Source organism: Dendrobates tinctorius, unplaced genomic scaffold, assembly GCF_039654945.1.
Source record: "Dendrobates tinctorius isolate UK_male_01 unplaced genomic scaffold, ASM3965494v1 ptg000058l, whole genome shotgun sequence".
NCBI lineage: Eukaryota > Metazoa > Chordata > Amphibia > Anura > Dendrobatidae > Dendrobates > Dendrobates tinctorius.
The window spans coordinates 22,149,718-22,173,149 of record NW_027361726.1 but is presented as its reverse complement, the minus strand read 5'-3'; the positions used below and the strand labels follow the sequence as shown (position 1 = coordinate 22,173,149).

General features: G+C 43.6%; 1 protein-coding gene across 1 annotated transcript in view; it reads right to left on the bottom strand.

Moving 5' to 3' along the window:
• TRIP11 (thyroid hormone receptor interactor 11) overlaps positions 1-17,322 on the bottom strand; it is a 108,996-nt gene extending 91,674 nt beyond the window's left edge. The window contains exon 1 of the mRNA XM_073578154.1: positions 16,949-17,322. Within this exon, the coding sequence (XP_073434255.1) occupies positions 16,949-17,081 (133 nt within the window). The 5' untranslated portion in view covers positions 17,082-17,322. The remainder of the gene's footprint in view (positions 1-16,948) is intronic.
• Positions 17,323-23,432: the final 6,110 nt, after the last annotated feature.

Sequence of the window (23,432 nt, the reverse complement as noted above, 5' to 3'; positions counted from 1 at the left end):
TAATTTTTAGGTTTTTTGTTATTTTTCTCATCTCTTTGTTTTTTTTTTAATTTCGGTGGTTTGATGACGGAGGAATCCTTTTTATTACTTCCTTTAACAAACTATGGGTGATAAGGTGAACTTAGCCACTATGACTGTGGCCTCGTATAATGTAAAGGGCTTACGCTCCCCCGAATAAGAGAAGCCAAGTAATGAATCTTTTGCATTCAAAGAAGTCTAGTATAGTTTTCATGCAGGAGACACATTTTAAAAAAGGGAGAGTCCCAGATATGTCTAGATCTCGCTACCCGACCTGGTATCACAGTGCGGGCGGTTCAGCGTCAAGTGGAGTGAGTATTGCTATAAAGAAAAATGTTCCCTTTATTTTGAACGATTGTTTATCGGATTCAGAAGGCAGGTACATTATAGTTAAGGGCTTTTTGGCCAACACTAAGATTACCCTGTGTAACTTATATGCCCCAAATAGGAACCAGATAGGTTGGCTGTGTAAAACATTGAATGTTCTAGAACTTTTTACTGAGGGTCTGTTGTTGGTGGGAGGGGATTTTAATGTATCTTTGAACCCAGCCCTAGATACTTCGATGGGCAGGTCGGCTCTTTCTCAGCGGGCGCTGAGACGATTACACCTTTCATTACAAAAATTGCATCTGATAGACCCTTGGAGAACGCTTTTTCCTTCGGGCAGAGATTACACTTTTTATTCCCACCCGAATAATAGCTATCACAGAATTGATTACCTACTGATACAAACAGCTAATCTCCAATTAGTTAGAAAAGCTAATATAGATATCATTTCTCTCTCAGACCACGCTCCCATTTTTCTTGACAGAGATAAAAACTCTACCACGGCCGGCTGGGTCGTGGTCACTGAATGAGACTCTTTTGGACTCGGATTCCCACATTGGAAAACTGACAAGCACTCGACTTCTTTTTTCAAAATAATTTGCACTCAGGCCCGCCCTTGCCTATGGTATGGGAATCTCATAAAGCTGTAATGAGAGGGGAATTTATAGCCCTAGGCTCCTATTTGAAAAAAAGAGCGAACAAAAAAGGTCGTGTCTATTCTACATCAAATTAGTTCCTTCGAGAGACTACATAAGAAATCTCAGGTAAATAAAACATTATCGGAACTGACAGATCTGAGAACCTCATTAGAAAACCTTTTAAACATTCAATCAGCAAAAATTTACATGAGAAGTAGGCAGAAGTTTTATCTCCATGGCAATAAAAGTAGTAAGCTTATGACATCCCTACTTAAGAAACAAAAGGAAAAGACGTTTATTAGACAACTTAGAGCTTTAGATGGCTCTTCAATTCTCGGGACTGCAGATATTGCCAGGGAGTTTAAAACCTTTTATGAAAATTTATACAACTTAAATACACCTGATAGCATGCAGGAGCCAGTCACAGCCTTGGCAAAAATAAAAGAATTCTTGACCTCGCTACATCTCCCTAAAATAACTCTTGAAGGTCAGTCCTTGTTGACTGCCCCAGTTACCCCTACGGAGATCTTAGACACTCTTTCTACTATTCCGAACGGAAAGGCACCGGGCCCAGATGGTCTTCCCATTATCTATTATAAAAAGTTTATAAAACCACTGTTACCTCACCTAGTGTCTTTGTTTAATTCCAATTTAGCAGGCCAGCTCCCCCCTAGACAATCCTTGGAGGCATACATCACAGTCCTCCCTAAGGAGGGTAAAGACCCCAACCTTTGCACTAGCTACAGACCAATATCACTGCTTAATGCAGATATTAAGATGTGGGCTAAAATATTAGCGGGCAGATTAAGCAATTTCTTCCCTAAGCTAATTCATGCAGACCAAGTAGGCTTTGTAAGAGGCAGGGAAGGGAAGGATAATTCTACTAAAGTCATTCAGTCTATAATGTTTGCTAAGACTCGGGGTATGCCCTTGATGCTCTTGTCGACGGATGCTGAGAAGGCTTTCGACAGAGTGAGCTGGAGGTTTATAGAACAAGTAATGATTAAGTTTGGCTTCCCTCCTCAATATATAACAGCAGTCCTCTCGCTTTATTCTCAACCGACGGCCAAGGTCAGAGTCAACGGCACCCTGTCAGATAGTTTTGGGATTAACAACGGGACTAGACAGGGTTGTCCCTTGTCGCCTTCTTTGTTCATTTTAGTTATAGAAACTTTGATACAAAGCATCAGACAAGACCAACGTATAGAGGGGTTGACGGTGGGTCGGAGGTCACTTAAAACTCTAGCTTTCGCTGACGATTTGCTTTTCCTTATCTCCAATCCATCCCAAGCCTTCCCAATTATTCTTCAGGCCTTTCATCATTTTGGTCTCCTTTCTAATTTCAAAATTAATTTGTCAAAATCTGAAGTGCTAAGCGTTGGTCTCCCTCACTCTCAGACCTCCACCATTCGTACGCAGATTCCATTCTCTTGGGCCACTAATTCTATTAGATATTTGGGAATAATGATAACTAGAGACCCCACCAACCTATTCCACGAAAATTACACTCCTTTAATTCAAAAGGTCAAAAGCCTGATGCAGAAGTATAGCTTACCCACTTTATCCTGGATGGGTCGTATTAATGTGTTTAAGGCATATATAATGCCTATTATACTATATACCATTAACATGGTTCCGATTCGGATTCCCCTGACATTTTTTGGAACATTAAAATCCCTTATTGGAAAATTTATTTGGAAAGCTAAAAGGGCTAGGTTACCATATAAGTTTCTTTCTCGCCCTCTCTCTTCTGGAGGATTGGGGGTCCCAGAACTTCTTTTATACTATAAGGCTATTCATCTCAGTAGATGGTTAAAGGTGGTGTCCTGTGCTGAAAGGGAGGAGGGGGATAGTGTTGACTGGGCTTTATTGGGCCCGAGAGGTTTGCCGTATCTCTGGACTAAGGCTAAACCGCCGGCCTCTCTTAGGTTGGATGACGTAACTACAACTACGTTGCGTATTAAAAGATTGGTAATGGGAGAGTTCCCGGAAGATACTTTCCCCTCCACATTGACACCGATTGGCTCAATTCCCTATTTGTTAGAGTTAGACTTTCAAGATCCATACAATTTATGGTCCAATCTCCCTAGAGAAACGTTAAATAGTTTTTATGGTAATAGCACCTTGCGGGAGGGGTCTTGGCCACAGGGGGCGTCGACCCAACCAACAAATTTTCTCCAAAAACAACACATCAAACGCATACTTTTACAGTTTGGACGGAGATTCCCGTCTAAATCTAATTGGTCCTGGTTAGATATTATGATTAAACTTCCATCCCCGCGGCTGAAAATTATATCTCGCATTTACTCACATCTCATCTCTCCGAATGTACATTCTAAACCCTCGTTTATACACTCGTGGGAAATGGAACTTAATACCACGTTTACAGAGGATCAAATATCTAAAATGCTGTCAAATGCTCGGGGTTTTTCCAGATGTGTACTTTTGCAGGCGAATTCTTATAAAATATTAACTAGGTGGCATTTAACTCCAGCTAAGTTATTCCAGTTAGGCCTCGTGGATAATGATGATTGTTGGCGATGCCTCAATCCTAGAGGACATCATACGCATATATTCTGGGAATGTCCTAGATTGCGAGTTTTTTGGGAGGGAGTTGAACTAGTTCTCAAGAAATTAGGATTAATAAAGGTTGATCTTAGAGCCACGGAAGCTCTCCTTTCATGCCCGTCAAAAGATTTTTTACCAAAAAAACATGGGCTTCTTCCACTGATGTTGAGTGCGGCGAGACAGTTGATAGCTGCCCATTGGAAGGATGTAGCTCCTCCCACGTTGGGAGAATGGTATGCGAAAATAAATCAGATCTATTGTTTAGAGGAGCTGTCTAGCTGGGAAATTTATAATCATAGAGCTTTCGTGTCGACTTGGGCCCCTTGGAATAGGTATTTAGAAGACAACCCTCTTTAAGAACATTTTAGAGTTTTTTTAAGTTCAACTGAATTAGGTGGCTTCTGCTTTGGGGCTCCTAGCCTCACTACCCCATACTAGATAGCCCAAATGTAATGTATGGAGATGCGTTATTTTCTGAAGTGCACACATTCAATGATTGTGCTCATGTTGTCAACCACATATTGTTAATGTTAATGTTGTTGATATTGTATATGAATATGTACCCTTTTCCCCTTCCCTTTCTTTTTTCCTTTTCTCCCCTACCTATTTTTTCCTCATTTTCTCCTCCCTTCTCGCCCTAAACCAGACACTATTTAATATGTCGCCAACTGTACCTGAGAATTGGTGTTGTGTTTAATGGTGATGTTCAAAATTTTAAAATAAAGAATTTACAAAAAAAAGAAAATAAAATTCTTCTGGCAGCTGTTTATGTGGACCCGAGTCATCGTATATTGCTCGATGATCAACAGCTTACTAAAGGAAAAGAAGCTCTGATTGAGGTAGCAGTTAGGATGAGTGGGCTACAGCAGGGTTCCCCAACTCCAGTCCTCAAGGCCCACCAACAGGTCATGTTTTCAGGATTTCCTTAGTATTGCCTAGGTGATAATTGCATCACCTGTACAATACAAGGGAAATCCTGAAAACATGACATGTTGGTGGGCCTTGAGGACTGGAGTTGGGGAACTCTGGGCTACAGGACGGCCAAGAGCAAGAGAACTGGGGTCCTGCCAGTGCTGCTGCTGCTGCCGTACCTTCATCCTCATCAGATGAAGAGTTTGATTTTGACAAGTATTTGCATGACATGGACCAGGCAAAGCGTTGCACCAGGGAAAAAGGGAAAAAAAATTCCACTCCCATAGAAAACATATTGACCATATTTCAGCAAACTTTTTCACTTGCTCTCAAAGAAGTAGAAGAGTTCAATCGTTTATCAAAACTGACTGTGCACAAAGCAATTCCTTTATACCCTGAAATTGATAGAGATGTTGCCAATGTGGTTAATACTTTGCCACCAACCCAAGTTAGTGTAGAGAGGTTGTTCTTTAGCCTTAAAATACACTGCTCAAAAAAAATAAAGGGAACACGCAACACTGTTTGACAATCAATTTCACATGCTGTTGTGCAAATGGAATAGACAACAGATGTAAATTATTGGCAATTATCAAACACGCTCAATAAAAGGAGTGGTTCTGCAGGTGGGGACCACAGACCACATCTCAGTACGAATGGTTTCTGGCTGATGTTTTGGTCACTTTTGAATGTTGGTTGTGCTTTCACACTCGTGGTAGCATGAGACAGACTCTACAACCCACACAAGTGGTTCAAGTAGTGCAGCTCATCCACGATGGCACATCAATGCGAGCTGTGGCAAGAAGGTTTGCTGTGTCTGTCAGTGTAGTTTCCAGAGGCTGGAGGCGCTACCAGGAGATAGGCCAGTACACCAGGAGATGTGGAGGGGGCCGTAGGAGGGCAACCTCAGACTTTGTGCAAAGAGGAACAGGAGGAGCACTGTCACAGCCATGCAAAATGACCTCCAGCTGGCCACAAATGTGCATGTGTCTGTACAAACTGTAAGAAACCGACACCATGAGGATGGTCTGAGTGCCCGACGTCCACAGATGAGGGTTGTGCTCATAGCCCAACACCGTGAGGATGCTTGGCATTTGCCACAGAACACCAGGATTGGCAAATTCGCCACTGGCGCCCTGTGCTCTTCACAAATGAAAACAGGTTCACACTGAGCACGTGACAGAGTCTGAAGACGCCGTGGAGAGTGATCTGCTGCCTGCAACATCCTTCAGCATGACTGGTTTGGCAGTGGGTCAGTCATGGTGTGGGGTGGCATTTCTTTGGAGGGCCGCCCAGCCCTCCATGTGCTCACCAGAGGTAGCCTGACTGCCAATAGGTACCGAGATGAGATCCTCAGACCCCTTGTGAGACCATATGCTGGTGCGGTTGGCCCTGGGTTCCTTCTAATCAGGGCTGTGGAGTCGGAGTCGTGGAGTCGGAGTCGGAGTTAGTTTTGGTCGGAGTCGGAAGAAATGTACCGACTCCAGCTTTTAAAAAAATGTATTAATATTTCATAATTGAACTTTCATATGAATTTTATAAATGTTACTCAAATATATATGTTCTATCAAACTATGAACAACAGTGATAAGCAGTTCTGCTGGAGATAGAGACATTTCTTACTTCTTGTGTGTCACTGTTCTCCACTGCCCTTATCTAATCTTATACTTGGTTAACCTCATGCTGCCCCAACCCCCCTACTTACAATGTATGAAACTGAAAGTGAAAATGTGTTGCAAATTCTTAGTAGTAAAGCTCCTCCTCTAGACTAGATCATACTAGGTACGCGTCTTCCAAGCATCTCACAGCTGCCTGCTACTCAGAAGAGGAAGACTGTAAGAAGTATTATCCTTTCAACAAACTTTGCATCAGTTAACTGTGAGTACATGAGGAATAATAACAGTACTACTGACCACTATATCAGTTGTACGACCTGGCAATAATTTTGTACAATTGTTTTTAGGAAAAACAATTGTCATTTGGATTGTGAATGCAGAATTAAAAACCTGAGAATATCAAAGAATCATCACATTAAATCAGCTGTATTTGAACATTTCACCATCACTCAAGATAGAAAACATTATGTCTGTCAGTGTATGACAAATGATCCAGACGAAAACAAATGCTGTGAAGCCAAGATGAGTGCATATTCAGGCAAAGATAAAAATGCTCCTACCAGAGCTTCTAATCTAAAGAGACATTTACAGCGCTTTCATCCAGAAGTACTGAAAGCAGTGGATGAGAAAGACTGCATCCAAACCAATGAACCAGTGCCCAGCTCTTCCAGCTAAACAAAGGAGCAGAGAACTTTGCAGCCATCAGTTGCAAGATATTTTGTCAGTGACAAAGTTACTGTGACAATGACTGTAGATACATTTAAAAAACAGATCATAGAGCTTGTTGTAAAGGATAGTGTGCCCATTTCATTATTTTCATGACCAGCTTTTGTGTGTCTGAATGGGGAAATGGCCCGCAAGCTTGGTGTTTCTCTGGAGAGAGAGAGAGTGTATTAGAAAAGAAGCTTTTAAACAAAAGGAAGAACTTAAAAAAACTCTCGGGAAGCTTTCTGTTTCTTAAAATGGATGCCTGCACACGTCACAGAGTTTACTATTTTGCGATCAATGTCCGATTTGTTTGTGACAAAAATGGAATAGTTACCAAGACATTGGCAGTAAAAGACACCAAAGCTCATCACACCAGTGAGTTTCTTCAGGTCTTGGTGGAAAAGGTTCTGCAAGACTATGAACTTAAAGAGCAAGTTCTTTCTGTCGTAACTGACAATGCTTCAAATATGATAAGTAAAGCTAATGAATGAGAGTAATGATGGTGACCAGCAGCTAGAAGAAAATTCTGGGTCCACAGACACAGAAATGTTTGAAATAGAGGAACCACAGTATTGTAACTGAGGAGCAAACTGAAGTTGCTTCAGATGAACAGCAACATGATAGTTTAGATGATCTTGTTGAAACTGTGTCAATATGTTCTTTCATTCATCACATGCGCTGTGTTGTGCATATGCTACAGCTGGCTATAAGAGACAGTCTGCAAGAAGGACATGCTGCTGCACTGATTGGCAAGGTGAGAAAATTGGCTACTGTTGCCAGAACCCCTAAAGTTGACTCAATTTTGAAGAGACGTGCTGGAAAAGGGGCAATTATTGATCAAGCCACACGATGGGGCAGTATTACAAGCAGAGGACTTAACTCCAGGTATTTTCTTAAAGGAGTGGAAGAACCTGATGTTTCGCCTGTCCCAAAGAGGAGGGTTAATTGCAAGTGGCATTGCTACATCAATGAAACGGAGAGAGGAGCTACTATTACAAAATAACATTCTTTTGGCAGCTGTTTATGTAGACCTAATGCATCGGATTCTTCTAGATGATCAACAGCTAAGTAAAGGAAAAGAAGCTCTGTTTGAAATAGCAGTAAGGATGAAAGGGTTGCAGAACAGTCAGGAGGAACAAGAAGAATTTGGTCGTCCTGCCACATCTTCACCCTCATCATCAACTGATGAAGAATTTAATTTCGAAAAATATTTGGATCACAAGGACCGTGCAAAGCGTTCCCGCATAGAAGAGTCATCCCCATCAAGGAACACAGCCAGTACATTTCAGCAGAATTTTTCATGTGCACTAAAAGAAATTGAGAAATTTGACCGTTCATCAACAATAACAGTGCAACAAGCGATTCCTCTGTATCCTGACATTGTCAGAGATGTTGCCCGAGTGGTTACTGCTTTGCCACCAACACAAGTTAGTGTAGAGAGCAGGGCTGTGGAGTCGGTAAGCCACAGTTGCGACTCAGACTCCTGGATTTTATCAGGCTCCGGCTCCGACTCCTTCATAAATGGCCAATTCATAACAAATTTACTGTTGTAAAATATTAAACATCGTGCTTATTCAGTTTCTCACCATCATATAAGTAATCAGACCACTTAGAGCAAAAACTACATTAGAATACAATTATAATATAGCAAATAACTTTTATAAACTTTTCTAAACTGTAAGTAAATATGCAATAAACACTTTTATGCAGTTAATAAGAAGAAATCTATAAATTTGTCCTCAGAAAAAGTATTGCCTCTGTCAGATCCTCCTTCATGGATGCCCTCAAATCTGATCTAATTATTTTGAGAGCAGAGAACAACCTCTCTACACTAACTTGTGTTGGTGGCAAAGCAGTAACCACTCGGGCAACATCTCTGACAATGTCAGGATACAGAGGAATCGCTTGTTGCACTGTTATTTTTGATGAACGGTCAAATTTCTCAATTTCTTTTAGTGCACATGAAAAATTCTGCTGAAATGTACTGGCTGTGTTCCTTGATGGGGATGACTCTTCTATGCGGGAACGCTTTGCACGGTCCTTGTGATCCAAATATTTTTCGAAATTAAATTCGTCATCAGTTGATGATGAGGGTGAAGATGTGGCAGGACGACCAAATTCTTCTTGTTCCTCCTGACTGTTCTGCAACCCTTTCATCCTTACTGCTATTTCAAACAGAGCTTCTTTTCCTTTACTTAGCTGTTGATCATCTAGAAGAATCCGATGCATTGGGTCTACATAAACAGCTGCCAAAAGAATGTTATTTTGTAATAGTAGCTCCTCTCCGTTTCATTGATGTAGCAATGCCACTTGCAATTAACCCTCCTCTTTGGGACAGGCGAAACATCAGGTTCTTCCACTCCTTTAAGAAAATACCTGGAGTTAAGTCCTCTGCTTGTAATTTTTTAGTCACTGTAAATGGGTGCTCTAGCAATTTTTCCAGCTCAGTCACCTGATTCCACTGACTTTCTTTTAGCGTCAGTTGAGGGTTAGCCATGTCTACAAGAAAGGTTTTCAGTTCAACCAAGCGCTGAATCATTAAGTAAGTACTGCCCCATCGTGTGGCTTGATCAATAATTGCCCCTTTTCCAGCACGTCTCTTCAAAATTGAGTCAACTTTAGGGGTTCTGGCAACAGTAACCAATTTTCTCACCTTGCCAATCAGTGCAGCAGCATGTCCTTCTTGCAGACTGTCTATTATAGCCAGCTGTAGCGTATGCACAACACAGCGCATGTGATGAATGAAAGAACATATTGACACAGTTTCAACAATATCTAAACTATCATGTTGCTGTTCATCTGAAGCAACTTCAGTTTGCTCCTCAGTTACAATACTGTGGTTCCTCTATTTCAAACATTTCTGTGTCTGTGGACCCAGAATTTTCTTCTAGCTGCTGGTCACAATCATTACTCTCATTCATTAGCTTAATAGTACTTATCATATTTGAAGCATTGTCAGTTACGACAGAAAGAACTTGCTCTTTTTTAAGTTCATAGTCTTGCAGAACCTTTTCCACCAAGACCTGGAGAAACTCACTGGTGTGATGAGTTTTGGTGTCTTTTACTGCCAATGTCTTGGTAACTATTTCATTTTTGTCACAAACAAATCGGACATTGATGGCAAAATAGTTCACTCTGTGACGTGTGCAGGCATCCATTTTAAGAAACAGAAAGCGTCCCGAGTTTTTTTAAGTTCTTCCTTTTGTTTAAAAGCTTCTTCGATTACTAATTGTCTAATACTCTCTCTCTCCAGAGAAACACCAAGCTTGCGGGCCATTTCCCCATTCAGACACATAAAAGCTGGACGTGAAAATAATGAAATAGGCACACTATCCTTTACAACAAGCTCTATGATCTGTTTTTTAAATGTATCTACTGTCATTGTCACAGAAACTTTGTCACTGACAAAATATCTTGCAACTGATGGCTGCAAAGTTCTCTGCTCCTTTGTTTGGCTGGAAGAGCTGGGCACTGATTCATTGGTTTGGATGCAGTCTCTCTCATCCACTGCTTTCAGTACTTCTGGATGAAAGCGCTGTAAATGTCTCTTTAGATTAGAAGCTCTGGTAGGAGCATTTTTATCTTTGCCTGAATATGCACTCATCTTGGCTTCACAGCATTTGTTTTCGTCTGGATCATTTGTCATACACTGACAGACATAATGTTTTCTATCTTGAGTGATGGTGAAATGTTCAAATACAGCTGATTTAATGTGATGCTTCTTTGACATTCTCAGGTTTTTAATTCTGCATTCACAATCCAAATGACAATTGTTTTTCCTAAAAACAATTGTACAAAATTATTGCCAGGTCGTACAAATGATATAGTGGTCAGTAATACTGTTATTATTCCTCATGTACTCACAGTTAACTGATGCAAAGTTTGTTGAAAGGATAATACTTCTTACAGTCTTCCTCTTCTGAGTAGCAGGCAGCTGTGAGATGCTTGGAAGACGCACACCTAGTATGATCTAGTCTAGAGGAGGAGCTTTACTACTAAGAATTTGCAACACATTTTCACTTTCAGTTTCATACATTGTAAGTAGGGGGGTTGGGGCAGCATGAGGTTAACCAAGTATAAGATTAGATAAGGGCAGTGGAGAACAGTGACACACAAGAATTAAGAAATGTCTATCTCCAGCAGAACTGCTTATCACTGTTGTTCATAGTTTGATAGAACATATATATTTGAGTAACATTTATAAAATTCATATGAAAGTTCAATTATGAAATATTAATACATTTTTTTTTAAAGCTGGAGTCTGAGTCGGTACATTTCTACCGACTCCAACCAAAACTAACTCCGACTCCACGACTCCGACTCCACAGCCCTGGAGAGAGGTTGTTCTCTGCTCTCAAAATAATTAGATCAGATTTGAGGGCATCCATGAAGGAGGATCTGACAGAGGCAATACTTTTTCTGAGGACAAATTTATAGATTTCTTCTTATTAACTGCATAAAAGTGTTTATTGCATATTTACTTACAGTTTAGAAAAGTTTCTAAAAGTTATTTGCTATATTCTAATTGTATTCTAATAAATGTAGTATTTGCTCTAAGTGGTCTGATTACTTATATGATGGTGAGAAACTGAATAAGCACGATGTTTAATATATTACAACAGTAAATTTGTTGTTATGAATTGGCCATTTATGAAGGAGTCGGAGCCTGATAAAATCCAGGAGTCGGAGTCGCAACTGTGGCTTACCGACTCCACAGCCCTGCTTCTAATGCAGGACAATGCCAGACCTCATGTGGCTGTAGTGTGTCAGCAGTTCCTGGAAGATGAAGGCATTGAAGCTATGGACTGGTCCACCCGTTCCCCAGACTAGAATCCGATTGAACACGTCTTAGACATCATGTCTCGCACCATCCACCAATGTCACGTTGTACCACAGACTGTCCAGGAGTTGGGGGATGCTTTAGTCCAGGTTTGGGAGGAGATCCCTCAGGAGACCATCCCCGCCTCATCAGAAGAATGCCCAGGCATTGTAGGGAGGTCATACAGGCATGTGGAGGCCACACACAATACTGAGCATCATTTTGACTTGTTTTAAGGACATTACATTCCACTTTAATTTTGAGCGTGACTCCAAATCCAGGCCTCCATTGGTTAATAAATTTGATTTCCATTGACGATTTGTGCGTGATTTTGTTGTCAGCACATTCAACTTTGAATAGAACAAAGTATTCAATGAGAATATTTCATTCATTCAGATCTAGAAAGTGTTATTTGAGTGTTCGCTTTATTTTTTTGAGCAGTGTAATTAGGTCAGACTTGAGGTCATCTACAAAAAAGGATGAACTGATGGAGGCAATACTATTTCTCAGAACAAATTCATACACTGCGCAAATGCTATTTCAGTACGTTTTTGTAGAAAATTTATTTTCTCCACTTACTGCATAGTGTATAATAAACTGTAAAAATGCAAACGTTTTTTGTTCTAAATTTGTTTTCCAAAAAATATATTTTATGTTCTATCTAAATGGCTTGATTATTGTATCATAATAATGATTAAAAGCCTGATGTTACCATTTTACTACAGTAAATTTATCACTTAAACGCGAGCCATGTATGAGGGAGTCGGAGTTGGAGGTTTGGCTTACAGAATCCACAGCCCTGCTAAGGCTCTTACTATTCTCCAGGTAAAGTCTGAGTACATACATTACTGATCCTTAGTTTAATCCTATATTACATCCCAGAGCTGCATTCACTATCCTGCAGGTGCAGTCACTGTGTACATACACTACATAACTGATCCCGAGTTACATCCTGTATTATACCCCAGAGATGAACTCACTATTCTGCTGGTGCAGTCACTGTGTACATACATTACCGATCCTGAGTTGCATCCTGTATTATACTCCAGAGCTGCACTCACTATTCTGCTGGTGCAGTCACTGTGTACATACATTACTGATCCTGAGTTACATCCTGTATTATACTCCAGAGCTGTGCTCACTATTCTGCTGGTGCAGTCACTGTGTACATACATTACTGATCCTGAGTTACATCCTGTATTATACCCCAGAGCTGCACTCACTATTGGGCTGGGGTTAATAGTGAATGCAGTTCTGGAGTATAATACAGGATGTAACTCAGGATCAGTAATGTATGTACACAGTGACTGGAGCAGCAGAATAGTGAGCACACCTCTGCAGTATAATACAGGATGTAACTCGGGATCATTAATGTATGTACGCAGTGACTGCACCAGCAGAGTAGTGAGTGCAGCTCTAACTCAGTATCCAGTAATGTAATGTACGGTACAGACCAAAAAAAAAGTTTGGACACACCTTCTCATTCAAAGAGTTTTCTTTATTTTCATGACTATGAAAATTGTAGATTCATTCTGAAGGCATCATAACTATGAATTAACACATGTGGAATTATATTAACAAAAATGTGTGAAACAACTGAAACTATGTCTTATATTCTAGGTTCTTCAAAGTAGCCACCTTTTGCTTTGATTACTGCTTGCATTCTCTTGAGGAGCTTCAAGAGGTAGTCACCGGAAATGGTCTTCCAACAGTCTTGAAGGAGTTCCCAGAGATGCTTAGCACTTGTTGGCCCTTTTGCCTTCACTCTGTGGTCCAGCTCACCCCAAACCATCTCGATTAGGTTCAGGTCTGGTGATTGTGGAGGCCAGGTCATCTGGCGTAGCACCCCATCACTCTCCTTCTTGGTCAAATAGCCCTTACACAGCCAGGAGGTGTTTGGGGTCATTGTCCTGTTGAAAAATAAATGATGGTCCAACTAAACGCAAACTGGATGGAATGGCATGCCGCTGCAAGATGCTGTGGTAGCCATGCTGGTTCAGTATGCCTTCAATTTTGAATAAATCCCCAACAGTGTCACCAGCAAAGCACCAGCACAGGATGTAAATCAGGATTAGTAATATAATGTATGTACACAGTGACTACACCAGCAGAATAGTGAGTGCAGCTCTGCAGTATAATACAGGATGTAACTCAGGATCAGTAATGTAATGTATGTACACAGTGACTGCACCAGCAGAATAGTGAGTGCAGCTCTGGAGTATAATACAGGATGTAACTCAGGATCAGTAATGTATGTACACAGTGACTGCACCAGCAGAATAGTGAGTGCAGCCCTGGAGTATAATACAGAATGTAACTCAGGATCAGTAATGTACAGTATGTACACAGTGACTGCACCAGCAGAATAGTGAGTGCAGCTCTGGAGTATAATACAGGATGTAACTCAGGATCAGTAATGTACAGTATGTACACAGTGACTGCACCAGCAGGATAGTGAGTGCAGCTCTCGAGTATAATACAGGATGTAACTCAGGATCAGTAATGCAATGTATGTACACAGTGTCAGCACCAGCAGAATAGTGAGTGCAGTTCTGGAATATAATACAGGATGTAACTCAGGATCAGTAATGTATGTACACAGTGACTGCACCAGCAGAATAGTGAGTGCAGCTCTGGGGTATAATACAGCATGTAACTCAGGATCAGTAATGTATGTACACAGTGACTGCACCAGCAGAATAGTGAGTGCAGCTCTGGAGTATAATACAGGATGTAACTCAGGATCAGTAATGTACAGTATGTACACAGTGACTGCACCAGCAGGATAGTGAGTACAGCTCTCGAGTATAATACAGGATGTAACTCAGGATCAGTAATGTACAGTATGTACACAGTGACTGCACCAACAGAATAGTGAGTGCAGCTCTGGAGTATAATACAGGATGTAACTCAGGATCAGTAATGTACAGTATGTACACAGTGACTGCACCAGCAGGATAGTGAGTGCAGCTCTCGAGTATAATACAGGATGTAACTCAGGATCAGTAATGTACAGTATGTACACAGTGACTGCACCAGCAGAATAGTGAGTGCAGCTCTGGAGTATAATACAGGATGTAACTCAGGATCAGTAATGTACAGTATGTACACAGTGACTGCACCAGCAGGATAGTGAGTGCAGCTCTCGAGTATAATACAGGATGTAACTCAGGATCAGTAATGTATGTACACAGTGACTGCACCAGCAGAATAGTCAGTGCAGCTCTGGAGTATAATACAAGATGTAACTCAGGATCAGTAATGTATGTACACAGTGACTGCACCAGCAGAATAGTGAGTGCAGCCCTGGAGTATAATACAGGATGTAACTCTGGATCAGTAATGTATGTACACAGTGACTGCACCAGCAGAATAGTGAGTGCAGCTCTGGGGTATAACACAGGATGTAACTCAGGATGAGTAATGTAATGTATGTACACAGTGACTGCACCAGCAGAATAGTGAGTGCAGCTCTGGAGTATAATACAGGATGTAACTCAGGATGAGTAATGTAATGTATGTACACAGTGACTGCACCAGCAGAATAGTAAGTGCAGCTCTGGAGTATAATGAAGGACGTAACTCAGGATCCGTAATGTATGTACACAGTGACTGCACCAGCAGAATAGTGAGTGCAGCTCTGGAGTATAATACAGGATGTAACTCAGGATCAGTAATGTAATGTATGTACACAGTGACTGCACCAGCAGAATAGTGATTGCAGCTCTGGAGTATAATACAGGATGTAACTCTGGAACAGTAATGTATGTACACAGTGACTGCACCAGCAGAATAGTGAGTGCAGCCCTGGAGTATAATACAGAATGTAACTCAGGATCAGTAATGTACAGTATGTACACAGTGACTGCACCAGCAGAATAGTGAGTGCAGCTCTGGAGTATAATACAGGATGTAACTCAGGATCAGTAATGTACAGTATGTACACAGTGACTGCACCAGCAGGATAGTGAGTGCAGCTCTCGAGTATAATACAGGATGTAACTCAGGATCAGTAATGCAATGTATGTACACAGTGTCAGCACCAGCAGAATAGTGAGTGCAGTTCTGGAATATAATACAGGATGTAACTCAGGATCAGTAATGTATGTACACAGTGACTGCACCAGCAGAATAGTGAGTGCAGCTCTGGGGTATAATACAGCATGTAACTCAGGATCAGTAATGTATGTACACAGTGACTGCACCAGCAGAATAGTGAGTGCAGCTCTGGAGTATAATACAGGATGTAACTCAGGATCAGTAATGTACAGTATGTACACAGTGACTGCACCAGCAGGATAGTGAGTGCAGCTCTCGAGTATAATACAGGATGTAACTCAGGATCAGTAATGTACAGTATGTACACAGTGACTGCACCAACAGAATAGTGAGTGCAGCTCTGGAGTATAATACAGGATGTAACTCAGGATCAGTAATGTACAGTATGTACACAGTGACTGCACCAGCAGGATAGTGAGTGCAGCTCTCGAGTATAATACAGGATGTAACTCAGGATCAGTAATGTACAGTATGTACACAGTGACTGCACCAGCAGAATAGTGAGTGCAGCTCTGGAGTATAATACAGGATGTAACTCAGGATCAGTAATGTACAGTATGTACACAGTGACTGCACCAGCAGGATAGTGAGTGCAGCTCTCGAGTATAATACAGGATGTAACTCAGGATCAGTAATGTATGTACACAGTGACTGCACCAGCAGAAAAGTCAGTGCAGCTCTGGAGTATAATACAAGATGTAACTCAGGATCAGTAATGTAATGTATGTACACAGTGACTGCACCAGCAGAATAGTGAGTGCAGCTCTGGAGTATAATACAGGATGTAACTCAGGATGAGTAATGTAATGTATGTACACAGTGACTGCACCAGCAGAATAGTAAGTGCAGCTCTGGAGTATAATGAAGGACGTAACTCAGGATCCGTAATGTATGTACACAGTGACTGCACCAGCAGAATAGTGAGTGCAGCTCTGGAGTATAATACAGGATGTAACTCAGGATCAGTAATGTAATGTATGTACACAGTGACTGCACCAGCAGAATAGTGATTGCAGCTCTGGAGTATAATACAGGATGTAACTCTGGAACAGTAATGTATGTACACAGTGACTGCACCAGCAGAATAGTAAGTGCAGCTCTGGAGTATAAGACAGGAGGTAACTCAGGATCCATAATGATCTTGTACACAGTGACTGCACCAGGAAAAAAAAAGGAGCAATACAGCGGGGGCCTCTGAACTCTATCTGGGTATGCAGTCCCCCTAGTGGCTCTAGCGACTCTTTCTGGGGTCCTGGTGGCCCTCTCTGGGGTCACCACTCTCTTACCGGTCTGTTGCTGCACCTCTGCCCCCTCCAATAGCATGTCCTTGGTGAAGCTAGAGATCTGTCCACTCAGGGAGGACAGGCTGCCGCCCACTTGTCCCAGGGACTGGCCCAGACCCCCGAACCAGGAAGCCATGGCGATAGGAGAGCGGAAAACTCGGCACAACCAGAACCTTACACCGAGCACAAAGTGTGTGGAGACCCGGCCCGGAGCTCAGCGTCACAGCCGCATGTCCCGACTACAGCTCCGGTCCGAGCTCCGCCAACATGACGGCAGCCATGACACCCGGCTCTATGGTATTAAGACCGGAGCGACGTGTCCACAGCGCGGGGCATGCCGGGACAGCGGAGGTCCTCCATCTCAAGGGGCGGGGCAACTGCAGGAGGAACGACACGTGATGGGACGAGATTCACCTGTAATATGTATCAATCACACAGGAGAGAAATAGATAAACATACACGGCTCACCGGAGGGTCCCACACAGGACAGAATTAGGTACACGGCTCACCGGAGGGTCCCACACAGGACAGAATTAGATACACGGCTCACCGGAGGGTCCCACACAGGACAGAATTAGATACACGGCTCACCGGAGGGTCCCACACAGGACAGAATTAGATACACGGTTCACCGGAGGGTCCCACACAGGACAGAATTAGATACACGGCTCACCGGAGGGTCCCACACAGGACAGAATTAGGTACACGGCTCACCGGAGGGTCCCACACAGGACAGAATTAGGTACACGGCTCACCGGAGGGTCCCACACAGGACAGAATTAGATACACGGCTCACCGGAGGGTCCCACACAGGACAGAATTAGGTACACGGCTCACCGGAGGGTCCCACACAGGACAGAATTAGGTACACGGCTCACCGGAGGGTCCCACACAGGACAGAATTAGGTACACGGCTCACCGGAGGGTCCCACACAGGACAGAATTAGATACACGGTTCACCGGAGGGTCCCACACAGGACAGAATTAGGTACACGGCTCACCGGAGGGTCCCACACAGGACAGAATTAGGTACACGGCTCACCGGAGGGTCCCACACAGGACAGAATTAGATACACGGCTCACCGGAGGGTCCCACACAGGACAGAATTAGGTACACGGCTCACCGGAGGGTCCCACACAGGACAGAATTAGGTACACGGCTCACCGGAGGGTCCCACACAGGACAGAATTAGGTACACGGCTCACCGGAGGGTCCCACACAGGACAGAATTAGGTACACGGCTCACCGGAGGGTCCCACACAGGACAGAATTAGGTACACGGCTCACCGGAGGGTCCCACACAGGACAGAATTAGGTACACGGCTCACCGGAGGGTCCCACACAGGACAGAATTAGGTACACGGCTCACCGGAGGGTCCCACACAGGACAGAATTAGATACACGGCTCACCGGAGGGTCCCACACAGGACAGAATTAGATACACGGCTCACCGGAGGGTCCCACACAGGACAGAATTAGGTACACGGTTCACCGGAGGGTCCCACACAGGACAGAATTAGGTACACGGCTCACCGGAGGGTCCCACACAGGACAGAATTAGGTACACGGCTCACCGGAGGGTCCCACACAGGACAGAATTAGATACACGGTTCACCGGAGGGTCCCACACAGGACAGAATTAGGTACACGGCTCACCGGAGGGTCCCACACAGGACAGAATTAGGTACACGGCTCACCGGAGGGTCCCACACAGGACAGAATTAGGTACACGGCTCACCGGAGGGTCCCACACAGGACAGAATTAGGTACACGGCTCACCGGAGGGTCCCACACAGGACAGAATTAGATACACGGTTCACCGGAGGGTCCCACACAGGACAGAATTAGGTACACGGCTCACCGGAGGGTCCCACACAGGACAGAATTAGGTACACGGCTCACCGGAGGGTCCCACACAGGACAGAATTAGGTACACGGCTCACCGGAGGGTCCCACACAGGACAGAATTAGGTACACGGCTCACCGGAGGGTCCCACACAGGACAGAATTAGGTACACGGCTCACCGGAGGGTCCCACACAGGACAGAATTAGGTACACGGCTCACCGGAGGGTCCCACACAGGACAGAATTAGGTACACGGCTCACCGGAGGGTCCCACACAGGACAGAATTAGGTACACGGCTCACCGGAGGGTCCCACACAGGACAGAATTAGATACACGGCTCACCGGAGGGTCCCACACAGGACAGAATTACGTACACGGCTCACCGGAGGGTCCCACACAGGACAGAATTACGTACACGGCTCACCGGAGGGTCCCACACAGGACAGAATTACGTACACGGCTCACCGGAGGGTCCCACACAGGACAGAATTACGTACACGGCTCACCGGAGGGTCCCACACAGGACAGAATTACGTACACGGCTCACCGGAGGGTCCCACACAGGACAGAATTACGTACACGGCTCACCGGAGGGTCCCACACAGGACAGAATTAGATACACGGCTCACCGGAGGGTCCCACACAGGACAGAATTACGTACACGGCTCACCGGAGGGTCCCACACAGGACAGAATTAGATACACGGCTCAGCGGAGGGTCCCACACAGGACAGAATTAGATACACGGCTCACCGGAGGGTCCCACACAGGACAGAATTAGATAAACGGCTCACCGGAGGGTCCCACACAGGACAGAATTAGATACACGGCTCACCGGAGGGTCCCACACAGGACAGAATTAGATACACGGCTCAACGGAGGGTCCCACACAGGACAGAATTAGATACACGGCTCAGCGGAGGGTCCCACACAGGACAGAATTAGATACACGGCTCACCGGAGGGTCCCACACAGGACAGAATTAGATAAACGGCTCACCGGAGGGTCCCACACAGGACAGAATTAGATACACGGCTCAGCGGAGGGTCCCACACAGGACAGAATTAGATACACAGCTCAGCATATAGTATCACACAGGATAGAATTAGATACACGGCTCAGCAGACAGTATCACACAGGAGAGGATTAGATACACGGCTCAGCAAACTATCATACAGGAGAGGATTAGATACACGGCTCAGCAGTCAGTATCACACAGGATAGGATTAGATACACGGCTCAGCATATAGTATCACACAGGATAGGATTAGATACACGGCTCAGCAGACAGTATCACACAGGAGAGGATTAGATACACGGCTCAGCAAACTATCATACAGGAGAGGATTAGATACACGGCTCAGCAGTATCACACAGGATAGGATTAGATACACGGCTCAGCAGACAGTATCACACAGGATAGGATCAGATACACAGCTCAGAAGTCAGTATCACACAGGATAGGATTAGATACACAGCTCAGCAAACTATCATACAGGAGAGGATTAGATACACGGCTCAGCAGTCAGTATCACACAGGATAGGATTAGATACACGGCTCAGCAGACAGTATCACACAGGATAGGATCAGATACACAGCTCAGCAGTCAGTATCACACATGATAGGATTAGATACACAGCTCAGCAAACTATCATACAGGAGAGGATTAGATACACGGCTCAGCAGTCAGTATCACACAGGATAGGATTAGATACACAGCTCAGCAGACAGTATCATACAGGATAGGATTAGATACACGGCTCAGCAGTCAGTATCACACAGGATAGGATTAGATACACGGCTCAGCAGACAGTATCACACAGGAGAGGATTAGATACACGGCTCAGCAAACTATCATACAGGAGAGGATTAGATACACGGCTCAGCAGTCAGTATCACACAGGATAGGATTAGATACACGGCTCAGCAGACAGTATCACACAGGATAGGATCAGATACACAGCTCAGCAGTCAGTATCACACAGGATAGGATTAGATACACAGCTCAGCAAACTATCATACAGGAGAGGATTAGATACACGGCTCAGCAGTCAGTATCACACAGGATAGGATTAGATACACGGCTCAGCAGACAGTATCACACAGGATAGGATCAGATACACAGCTCAGCAGTCAGTATCACACAGGATAGGATTAGATACACAGCTCAGCAAACTATCATACAGGAGAGGATTAGATACACGGCTCAGCAGTCAGTATCACACAGGATAGGATTAGATACACAGCTCAGCATATAGTATCACACAGGATAGGATTAGATACACGGCTCAGCAGACAGTATCACACAGGAGAGGATTAGATACACGGCTCAGCAGTCAGTATCACACAGGATAGGATTAGATACACGGCTCAGCAGACAGTATCACACAGGATAGGAGTAGATACACGGCTCAGCATACAGTATCACACAGGATAGGATTAGATACACGACTCAGCATATAGTATCATACAGGATAGGATTAGATACACAGCTCAGCAGACAGTATCATACAGGAGAGGATTAGATACACGGCTCAGCAGTCAGTATCACACAGGAGAGGATTAGATACATGGCTCAGCAGTCTATCATACAGGACAGAATTAGATACATGGCTCAGCATATAGTATTATAAAGGATAGGATTAGATACATGGCTCAGCAGACAGTATCACACAGGATAGGATTAGATACACGACTCAGCAGTCAGTATCACACAGGATAGGATTAGATACACGGCTCAGCAGTCAGTATCACACAGGACAGAATTAGATACACGGCTCAGCATATAGTATCATACAGGATAGGATTAGATACATGGCTCAGCAGACAGTATCACAGGATAGGATTAGATACACGGCTCAGCAGTCAGTATCACACAGGATAGGATTAGATACACGGCTCAGCAGTCAGTATCACACAGGATAGGATTAGATACACGGCTCAGCAGTCAGTATCACACAGGATAGGATTAGATACACGGCTCAGCAGTCAGTATCACACAGGATAGGATTAGATACACGGCTCAGCAAACAGTATCACACAGGATAGGATTAGATACACGGCTCAGCAAACAGTATCACAGGATAGGATTAGATACACGGCTCAGCAAACAGTATCACAGGATAGGAGTAGATACACGGCTCAGCAGTCAGTATCACACAGGATAGGATTAGATACACAGCTCAGCAGACAGTATAACACAGGACAGAATTAGATACACGACTCAGCATATAGTATCATACAGGAGAGGATTAGATACACGGCTCAGCAGTCAGTATCATACAGGACAGAATTAGATACACGGCTCAGCATATAGTATACAGGATAGGATTAGATATATGGCTCAGCAGACAGTATCACACAGGATAGGATTAGATACACGGCTCAGCAGTCAGTATCACACAGGAGAGGATTAGATACACGGCTCAGCAGTCATCATACAGGACAGAATTAGATACACGGCTCAGCATATAGTATACAGGATAGGATTAGATATATGGCTCAGCAGACAGTATCACACAGGATAGGATTAGATACACGGGTCAGCAGTCAGTATCACACAGGATAGGATTAGATACATGGCCCAGCAGACAGTATCACACAGGATAGGATTAGATACACGGCTCATCAGTCAGCATCACACAGGTCAGAATTAGATACACGGCTCAGAATATAGTATCATACAGGATAGGATTAGATACAGGGCTCAGCAGTCAGTATCACACAGGATAGGATTAGATACACGGCTCAGCAGACAATATCATACAGGAGAGGATTAGATATGCGGCTCAGCAGACAGTATCACACAGGATAGGATTAGATACACGGCTCAGCAGTCAGTATCATATAGGATAGGATTAGATATGCGGCTCAGCAGACAGTATCGCACAGGAGAGGATTAGATACACGGCTCAGCATATAATATCATACAGGACAGAATTAGATACAAGGCTCAGTAGACAGTATCACACAGGATAGGATTAGATACACGGCTCAGAAGACAGTATCACACAGGATAGAATTAGATACTGACTGCTGAGCCATGTATCACACAGGATAGGATTAGATACACGGCTCAGCAGACAGTATCACACAGGATAGTATTAGATAAACGGCTCAGCAGACAGCATCACACAAGATAGGATTAGATACACAGCTCATCAGACAGTATCACACAGAATAGGATTAGATACATGGCTCAACAGTCAGTATCACACAATAGATTAGCTACACTGTTCATCAGACAGTATCATGCAGGATAAGATTAGATACATGGCTCAGCTGATACAGTTGTGCTCAAAACTTTACATACCCCGGCAGCATTTTTGCTTTCTTGACCTTATTTCAGAGAATATGAATGATAAAACCAAAACGTTTTCTGTTTTCTCCACTCATGGTTGGGTGAAGCCATTTATTGTCAAATTGCTGTGTTTTCTCTTTTTAAATCATAGTGACAACCTAAATCATCTAAATGCGTTATCATTCATATTCTCTGAAAAAAGGCCAAGAAAGCAAAAATTCTTCTGGGGTATGTAAACTTTTGAGCACAACCATAGTATCACACAGGATAGCATTAGATACACCGGTACGTGCGCACTTGATATTTGGGATGTCACCTCACTTCTTTTTTGTGCTCCCC